Source organism: Misgurnus anguillicaudatus, chromosome 18 (genome assembly GCF_027580225.2).
Source record: "Misgurnus anguillicaudatus chromosome 18, ASM2758022v2, whole genome shotgun sequence".
Taxonomy (NCBI): Eukaryota; Metazoa; Chordata; class Actinopteri; order Cypriniformes; family Cobitidae; genus Misgurnus; species Misgurnus anguillicaudatus.
In genome coordinates this window covers 13507090-13517500 of record NC_073354.2, presented here as the reverse complement: position 1 = coordinate 13517500, position 10411 = coordinate 13507090, and the positions used below count along the sequence as shown (strand labels likewise).

At 36.8% G+C, this 10411-nt stretch overlaps 1 protein-coding gene across 1 annotated transcript in view; it reads right to left on the bottom strand.

Annotated features, from left to right (window-relative positions):
- The window catches only part of adcy1a (adenylate cyclase 1a), a 61351-nt gene that overhangs the window by 32714 nt on the left and 18226 nt on the right, over positions 1 to 10411 (bottom strand). Inside the window, exons 3-4 of the mRNA XM_055185933.2 lie at positions 6505 to 6623; positions 5231 to 5342 (exon numbers count right to left, since the gene is read on the bottom strand). Coding sequence (XP_055041908.1) covers positions 5231 to 5342; positions 6505 to 6623 — 231 coding nt within the window. The remainder of the gene's footprint in view (positions 1 to 5230; positions 5343 to 6504; positions 6624 to 10411) is intronic.

Below are 10411 nucleotides of genomic sequence, written 5' to 3'. Positions count from 1 at the left end.
TCTGTAGAAACATGGCGGCACAAAATGGCGACTTACACGTAAGGGGACCCTCGGTGTATGTAGATAAAAATGTCTCATTCTAAGGTAATAAAAACATAACAGTTCATTATATAAAGGTCTTTATACACCCCTGATAATATAGTTTTGTTTATGACTTTGCATTTCTGTCAAGAGATCCTTCTAAACGTTACACACTGCACCTTTAAAACACTAAGCACTAAAAACACTAAAATTTGGCAGCCTCAGAAATGTGCTAAAACATTCAGAACACCTAAGAACAGTGGAGGCTGTAGTAATGCAGGTCTGTAAATAGCCGTTTATCAGGTGATGAATATCATTACTGCTTAGCTAAAATGTTACTGTTGAAGTCAAACGTGAAATAAATGTACTATGAATCTGTAAATTTGTGTTTGATATGGGTTTATTATCAATTAACTAATCAAGGTAATCATACACACACACACACACCAGAGGTTGTGTTAGACTTTTTCAATCTCTGTCATATTTTTACGAACAACGTTGTAAAGATTCCATTATAGTCAATTATTTTCCTTCATTTCATATTTTAACGATAATAATTGTTTTCGTTTACATGTTCATTTCTAATCATGAAATTACAAGGCGAGCATAAAAGTCAAAATGTGTTTTATTTGTGAAGAGAACAGATAAACAGAGACCGCAAATCACATTACATGTTTAACATCACATGAAGCAGTGACAGTGGAGGCGATTAAACACGCAACCTTTGTGCTGAACAGGCAAATTTGAACAAAACAAATCACAAAATGCTATTTTGATTAAAATATCAACAAATGTGTAAAATCTGAATTGAATTAAACTCATGACACTTTGTATCTGAAACAATCTTGTGTAACAAACGAATGAAGGCAGATTAATGCAGACAATATTTTTATAAAATTTTGTGTCTTTACCTCAGATAGACGACGTCTTGTTGCTGCTTAACTTTTGTTCTAGAGAATGATCTAACGCTCTTCCATTACACTTCGGTTAATGCAAACTGACACACATGCACGCAATCGCGTACACACACACACACACACACACAAACACACACGCACACACACAGTAAAGTTGCCTAATCACAGACCAGTACTTGCAAAAAAGTTCACCAAGCCATTCACTTAGTCTTGAAAATTGGAGGCCAATATTATTAATTAATAATGATGCTAAATTGTTATCAGCTATATTTGCAGAAAGGTTGAAACTTTGTTTGGATAAAATTATCGATGACTGCCAATCTGGCTTTATCCCAGGCAGATATATTGAAAATATATCTTTCTGTTAGTTTTGGACTTAATTTACTATTATTTTTTAACTATTTTTTTTTTTAAATTAATTATATTATTATTATTATTTTTATTATTTTTTATTATAAGTGCAAAATATACAACAGATAGTTAAGTAGTAAACAACAAAAACAAAACAGACAACAAAAACAAAAACAACAATTGTGACAATGATTTGTTCTGCTCAATGATATAAAAAATAAATGAATAATACATGAACAGATAGTAATACAGATGATAATATTGATGACAGATGATTGTTATGAAGCAATGATAATAAGCAAAATAATAATAATAAGACAAAATAATAATAATAATAAGTTAAACAGATAATAATACATATTTGGGTAGTATTAATAATAATAATAATAATATATATAATTATTATTATTATTATTATTATTATAATATCATGTATATTATGCAATAGTAGTATTTACAATAATAATGGTAATATCAATGATAATTCTAGGGATTGTTATGATGTTTTTTTTTTCTCCTAATCCCATTATAATAACTTAATCATTTTTTAACTCCTGAAGAAAGTTATATATTATTTGTTGATTACTATAAAGCATTGTTAAAAAAGTTCACCAAGTCATGGAAAATACCGGATTATCTGAGCATCATGTCTACGCAAAGGCAGCTAAAATGCGCCACAATATTTCATGCAGTCTATCACGCAGACTTTGAATCAGCAAACAGAGAAAACAATTAAAGGTATTAATTACACAGCATCCAGCTAATGTTAGCCAACTTTGTTTGCCATAAGTGCTGGAAAAGCACACAGTGTAAACTCATCTGCGATCACTTCTTGCTGCTCAATCTGGTCCAAGCTCCTTAATCCTTTCTTAAGTTGAATCCTTTCTTCAACTAAACGCTGTGTAAATGGTGATTTTGTAAGGATAAAATGATATTTCCTTAATCTCAAGATATTTCACTGGCTTCCACTGATCAGTACTGTACTTTAGGGGGGCGGCGCCCCAGTGCCCCCTATTGACCAGCCGCCACTGCCTTAGAAGCCACACAAAACTGTGATTAAGACACATAAAACTACTTAGCACCCTTGTGGCGATGTGTTAAAAACAAACAGAACACCTTAGCAACCACACAACAATGTGCGAAAACACTTAAAACGCCTAAACGACCACACAACAATGTTCGTAAAGCACTCCGAATACCTTAGCAACCATACTGTAGCAATGTACTTAAAACAATCAGAACACAACAACTTAGCAACGTCATACTGTTACAATCTTCTAAAACACTTACATCACTATAGCAACCACACAGCAATGTGATAAAACACTCAGAACACCTTAGCAACCACATACAGTTGCAATTTGCTAAAACACTTAATTAACCGCATCGACCACATAGCAAAGTGCTACAAACAATCAGTACACCTTAGCAACCATATACAGTTGCAATCTGCTAAAACGGTTAGATCACCATAGCAACCACATAGCAAAGTGCTACAAACAATCAGTACACCTTAGCAACCACATACAATTGCAATACGCTAAAACCAAAGTCGTATAATAAGAGAGTTACGACACTCACATAGACGTCCGTTGTAAGAATGGAATGCAGAAGTAACAGCGAGTCATGGAGTGACGCATAGTTGCAAACGCAGCACTGAAGCCCAATGGCACCTGCTGGTAAATCGATGAAATTACCGTTTCTCTTTACATTTTCAGGCATTTTATGAATATAGTCAACAGTGATATTTTATGAACTCTGCTGTAGGTAATGATTATCGTTAATAAGAACTAGTAAAATTTTTATATTTTAATGAGTTAATGTGTGAATAATATAGATTTAATAGTTTAATATTTTATTACTGGTGGCCATTTACTTTATACTTATCTTTTTTATATATTACGATTAACACTAGGGGGCAACAGCGACAAGCTAAATGCCTTATAAGAAAGTCACACTGCTTCACAATGCTGCTATGTGTTTCATTGTGTTTGGTAAGTAATACGAGGGATGTATCCTCGAAAATCATGTATAATTACATTAACATTTAATGTGTACAATAAATACAATTAAATATGAATTTAGTGTGTTTCTGTTATGCTTCAAATAACCACGTTGGCGATCTTTTTTGTGATTTTAATATAGTAAAAGTGTAGGAATTATGTTTTTAGCAGATTGATAGCCACTTATATAGCCATATTTTTGCTACAAAAATAAAAGATAAACTGTGTTGCTGTAGTGGCTATAGATAACCACAGTTATCTTTGGGTCACCATTAACTGTTTTTCTTTATTAACTGATTTACTGTATTTCCATCACTCCCTAGTAAAAATAAACGCTATAAACATAGTAAGTATAGTGATCAATTCCCATTACAAAGTAATATTTACCTAAAATAGCTGAAAACCTATGCAAACAGATTGACAGCCCTGCTTGGTTTGGAACTGTAGAACGTTACATGAATCACGTGACCGCGCGGCGGCGAGATCAAAGCGTGTCGTTACTCTCTTTTTATACGACTCTGGCTAAAACACTTAAAGGAATAGTCTACTCATTTTCAATATTAAAATATGTTATTACCTTAACTAAGAATTGTTGATACATCCCTCTATCATCTGTGTGTGTGCACGTAAGCGCTGGAGCGCGCTGCGACGCTTCGATAGCATTTAGCTTAGCCCCATTCATTCAATGGTACCATTTAGAGATAAAGTTAGAAGTGACCAAACACATCAACGTTTTTCCTATTTAAGACGAGTAGTTATACGAGCAAGTTTGGTGGTACAAAATAAAACGTAGCGCTTTTCTAAGCGGATTTAAAAGAGGAACTATATTTTATGGCGTAATAGCACTTTTGGGAGTACTTCGACTCGCCTGAAAAGTCCGCTCCCCTTCTCACTCTCATAATGGGAGAGGGAGGGTGTTACTGCGCCGAGTTGAAGTACTCCCAAAAGTGCCATTACACCATAAAATGTAGCTCCTCTTTTAAATCTGCTTAGAAAAGCGCTACGTTTTATTTTGTACCACCAAACTTGCTCGTATAACTACTCGTCTTAAATAGGAAAAACATTGATGTGTTTGGTCACTTCTAACTTTATCTCTAAATGGTACCATTGAATGAATGGGGCTAAGCTAAATGCTATCGAAGCGTCGCAGCGCGCTCCAGCGCTTACGTGCACGCACACAGATGATTGAGGGATGTATCAACAATTCTTAGTTAAGGTAAAAACATATATTAATATTGAAAATGAGTAGACTATTCCTTTAAATAACCACATCAACCACATAGCAAAGTTCTACAAACACTCAGAACACCTAGCAACCACATACTTTTGCAATCTGTTAAAACATTTAGATCACCGTAGCAACCACACAGCAATGTGCTAAAACACTTAGAACTCATTAGCAACAAATACTGTTGCATTCTCCTAAAACACTACTAAAACGCAGATCACCATACCAACCACATAGCAATGTGCTAGAAACACACTGAACACTGTAGTAACCATACATCGATATATTGGCAACATCAACAACAGTCTTTTTCATGGCAGTAGCTTTTTCTGTGAAAACACCAAAACCAGTGTGTGCTGTTATACAACTGTTTTTCAAGAAGTGTAATCCCAGCTTTAGTTTGTTTTATAATCTGCCACCAAAAATTCCAATCTACCAAGCCACAGAAAATAGAATTTATGCAAATGCATGTTAAATTAGTTTCATTCAGAAGCATTTGCTTGTGTCAGAAGTCAAGCGCCTCCTGTAGAGCACAGAGGTGTTCTCTGATCATCAGCTCACTAATGCAGATCATGATTGTTGTAATGCTGATTAGCATACTGCTGCCAGACTGTGAACAATCATATACATTACCACATATGCTCACTGACACAAGCTTTCTAATGCACTCCACTCTCTCTCTTTCTCACATACTCAAAGGGATTACTTACTGTAGCAAGCTCATCAAATTTTCCGAAGAGCTCGTTCAGCAGTTTAACCAGCTCCTGAGCGGTGCATTGTGAGGCCAGACTGGTAAATCCAACAATGTCTGCAAACAAGATGCTGAGAGGAAGAGGGCATCGGGTTATGGGGATTCTTATCAGACCTTCCACACTAACTATGCTTGTTGTTTCTAAAGGCATAGTGATGAGCCAAAGTAGTGTATTTTATCAGAAACATATGGAGTTAAGGGGTTCTCAAACTGGGGGGCACAAGATTTTGTGGGACCCATATTTATTAAATACATACATTTTTTATTAATTCTGCATAAAGAAATAAGGCTACTAATCAACAGAACTACATTGTCTCATTTAATGTTTTGATAAGGTAAAAATCAAAATTTGAGATTGTTTTATGTCATGAATTTTCTTTGGGGGGGCACGAAGAATCTTACCCTACATGCCTAAAAGTTTGAGAACCACGCTAAGCTATGCAATAAAGACTAAATGAAAGACTATATAGACATTATGAATCAAACAGTAGCCTATAATATATTGAGTCACTTTTCACAGGAACCTCTAAGCTAACTATTTTACGAGGTGGCTAATTTGGATAAATTTGTACAATTTAATCCATACTTTTTACAATTTCCTTTCATTACAATGCTGTTGGGTTTAGGGTGGGGGTTTAATATGGTTGTATTATAATAATCATACATTTTGGTACGATTCACTACGTGCAAATTTATACGAATTAGCCACCTCGTAAATTACTTACGAACTTCTGTAATATCAGGCAGGAGAAGCCGAGATGCTGTCGTTAAAACTAAAATGTGAATTCGAATAAAGTCTTGGGCACTTTGCTGTCATTGCTACTTTCATTTTTCACAAATGGCGCTTTTGAACGGTGTATACATGTGTGTACGTGTTATTGTACAAATTGTGCAATAACACTCACATTCTGTGTCTCTCTGCATGTGTGGGTAGTGCGGGTTAATTGAGCAGCTCTTGAGCTGATATCACTTGGGCTGTGGGCGCTGCGCACGTTTTGGTCGGGAGCCAGATTCAGGAGCTCGCATAGCTGGAGAGTTGTTGACTCTTATTGACTCATTGATTCTCTATTCAGAGTCAGATTTGAGTGCAATAGAATTGACACTGTCTGCTTGGTCTAGGAAAACTATTAATGTAATGTAGCGCTACAATGTCTCTCATTCATGGAATAAGTGTGGGTTTTAGACAGGAATGTTTAGATTGAATCAAGTAATGTTGAAACTCTCCGTCTATACCTGACATTGTCATGCCGTTGTATGTATATCTTGTGGAAGATTCTTTCTGGTGGCTTTAGGAAGTCCTCCTTCATCTCCATGGCAACATTTCTGGGCAGCAGGCTCATTAGAAGGCGTTCCTGTTGAATATGTCCAGTACATATTTGGATAAACATAGCAACTTCTTGAATGCTGCTGTGCAGTCAAGTGTAATGCAAAGTGCACAGTTTATGGTTGTACATACAGTGCCAATTAAACATTTGGAAATGCCTACTCTTTCCTAATATATAACTTTCCACCTTTTTGATTTAAAGGCGGGGTGCATGATCTCTGAAAGCCGATGTTGATATTTGAAATCACCTAAACAAACACGCCCCTACCCCAATAGAATCTGAACCTTCTTTTGATAGATCCACCCCGCACATACGCAACCCAGGCAACAATGTCGGTTAGTAGACACGCCCCTTACTGCTGATTGGCTACAAGTGTGTTTTTCCAAATCCCTTTTCCAAAATGTTTTTCAAAAATCACGCACCCTGCCTATAAAGTCACCAAAACCATCTTAGGTCACACTTTATTTTGATGGTTCCCTTAGACATTATGTTGACTATAAGTAATGAAGTTTGCAAACTGAGTCAAAAGTTCTTGTCCGATATTTTTGCATGTTGTGTCAATCACACATTACACACTGCTTTTGAAACTTTAATTAATTAACAAGCATCAGAGTCAGTGTGCAAGGTTTCTGTGCACGACAAATTTAAGGAAGACGAATATGAAATAGAGCATACAAAATGTTTTAACTTTATTGTGTAAAGATCTTAATGCTGCACCTACAGTGGTGTGAAAAAGTTTTGGCCCCCTTCCTGATTTTTTGCATATTTGTCACACTTTAAAGTCTCCATGAAACGGAAGTAGTGATTGCCTAATTTTCCCCGTGGTGATATATATCCCAGGGAAACCGGCTTCTGAAATGAAATAAGGCAGGGCTGGATTTGAATTTGTACATCGAGATCTAATTAGATAATTTGAAGTTGGGACGTGTTGCTAATTGCTAATCGCAGCGATCTTCTCCCGGACCATATGACCGGAAGTAAAGAGAGATTTGGTGTGTTTGAGATCATCCAGCACGGTGCAGACAGATCGGCGAGGTTTGCCGCTTGCAGTCAAGGGAGGAGCTGAAGACGGAGCCATCAAGCCAGACACCTGCTGCTTGCCGTAGTGGTGTGTGTGCCGTGATTCCTTTTTTTAATCGCGAATGGAGTGAATTAGATGGTGAATTTGATAAAAGCATTTTAATAAAAAGTTGCAACCAGAAACATTTTATATCGAATATTTCAATTGCTGCTTATACTGTATGCCCGAAAATAACGGGAAACAAGCCTACATTATTAAAATACCAATAGAGTTTGGTATTTTCATTTTTATTTTACGACACAATATTACATATTTATGCATATTAATGTGTTTTTTTTTTCCCGGCTACTCTCGAAATGCTCTTGCGGTACTTTAAAACCATAAGACACAGTCACATGCTTTCAGCGGCAGCTCAATTTGGACAAAATTACTAACCGGCATGCACTGCTTCAAGTCAGCCGCCAATCGGTCTGCGCTGAGCCGCATGAAGTCGAACACACCTATTAATTTTAAGAGGGAAGGAGATTTGCGTTTTTGATCAAAGATTATAAGAGCACGTTAATTTCTTTCAAACAATGAATCTTACAGATAAGTAATTTGTAAAAAAAATACCACAATATTAAAAAAAACCCGATAGTTTTTTATTTAATTTTCATGGTGACTTTGTTTCAGATCATAAAACAAATTAAATATTAATCAAAGATAACACAAGTAAGTACAACATGCAGTTTTTAAATGAAGATTTTTATTATGAAGGGATAACAAAATCCAAACCCTAACCCCCTTCCCCCACTTAAAACATAACTAAAAGGATAATTCCGGTATTTAACACTTCGAGTCTCATTTCTGGTTTGTTTTGGATGAACTACAGTGATGGACACAGAAATTTTGAATATGGGTCGTGTCTTGACTTTTTGACTCGTTTAGAAGCGTCTCTTGACTGCTTCAGAATGGAAGTCAATGACCATGCACAAACATGTCATTAAAACAACACTTAACGTTCATTTTCAAAACTGTGCTTCTCACCGAGTGGTTTGTGGTGTTCGTTGATGATTAAAAACAAGTTGTGTAGCGAAATACAGTTTCTGTCGTGTTTTATTTGGCATTTTGTAAAATTCCATTGACTTCTCTTGGAAGACTCATTGCTCGCTTATATATCACTCCGCTGTCGGAAACGGAAAAGGGTCTGTTTACATGTGGTTGTAGTTTATTCGCTCGGTTTCTCTCAAAAGAAATTTTTCCCATATTTGATGGCTCAGTGATCAGCCTTAGATTTGAAATTGAGCTCGATTGTGACTGTCTATACGTTAGACACCGAGTTCGGTTCAGCGTCCTTGTACGGCAAAGTGGTTGCCGCCATCAAGTGGTCGGGAGTGTGCTAACGCTTCAGACTCAAATATAGAGCAGAAGTATATACGCGGTTGTGAGGTATCTGAAAAAATAGGTCCACTATAGCAAATAACACGGATTGAAATCATACATTGCGCCAATATATTTGTTTTTAATCATCAACGAACACCACAAACGACTCTGTGAGTAGTACAGTTTTGAAAATGAACGTTAAGTGTTGTTTTAAAGACATGTTTGTGCATGGCCCTTGACTTCCATTCTGAAGCAGTCAAGAGACGCTTCTAAACGAGTCAAAAAATCAAGACACGACCCATTGTCAATATTTCTGTGTCCATCACTGTAGTTCATCCAAAACAAACCAGAAATGAGACTCAAAGTGTTAAATACCGGAATTATCCTTTAGCTGTGGTTTATCACACCTGAGTTCAGTTTTTCTAGCCACACCCAAAAGATTCTCAAAAGCTACACATCATGTTGAGATCCAAAGAAATTCAGGAGCAAATGAGAAAGTAATTGAGATCTATCAGTTTGGAAAAGGTTATAAAGCCATTTCTAAAGCTTTGGGACTCCAGCGAACCACATTGAGAGCCATTATCCACAAATGGCAAAAACATGGAATAGTGAACCAGTGGAGAACCATCCCAGGAGTGGCGGCCGACCACAATTATCCAAAGAGCGCAACGATGACTCATCCAAGAGGTCACAAAAGATCCCACAACAACATCCAAAGAACTGCAGGCCTCATTTGCCTCAGTTAAGGTCAGTGTTAATGACACCACTATAAGAAAGAGACTGGGCAAAAATTACCTGCATAGCACAGTTCCAAGATGAGAGTCACTGCTGAGCAAAAAGAACATAAAGGCTCGTCTCAGTTTTGCCAGAAAACACCTTGATGATCCCCAAGACCTTTGGGAAAATACTCTGTGGACTGACGAGACAAAAGTTGAACTTTTTGGATGATGTTTGTGTCATTACGTCTGGTGTAAAAGAAACAGCATTTCGGAAAAAGAACATCATACCAACAGTAAAATATGGTGGTGGTAGTGTGATGGTATGGGGCTGTTTTGCTGCTTCAGGACCTGGAAGACTTGCTGGGGTAAAATGGAACCATGAATTCAGCTGTCCACCAAAAATCCTGAAGGACAATGTACTGCCAGCTGTTTGGGACCTCAAGCTGAAGCGAACTTGGGTTCTGCAGCACGACAATGATCCAAAACACACCAGAAAGTCCACCTCTGAATGGCTGAAGAAAAACCAAATGAAGACTTTGGAGTGGCCTAGTCAAAGTCCTGACCTTAAACCAACTAAGATGCTGTTGCATGACCTCAAAAAGGTGATTCATGCTCGAAAACCCTCCAATGTGGCTGAATTACATAAATTCTGCAAAGATGAGTGGACCAAAATTTCTCCACAGCGCTGTAAGAGACTCATTGCAAGTTATCAC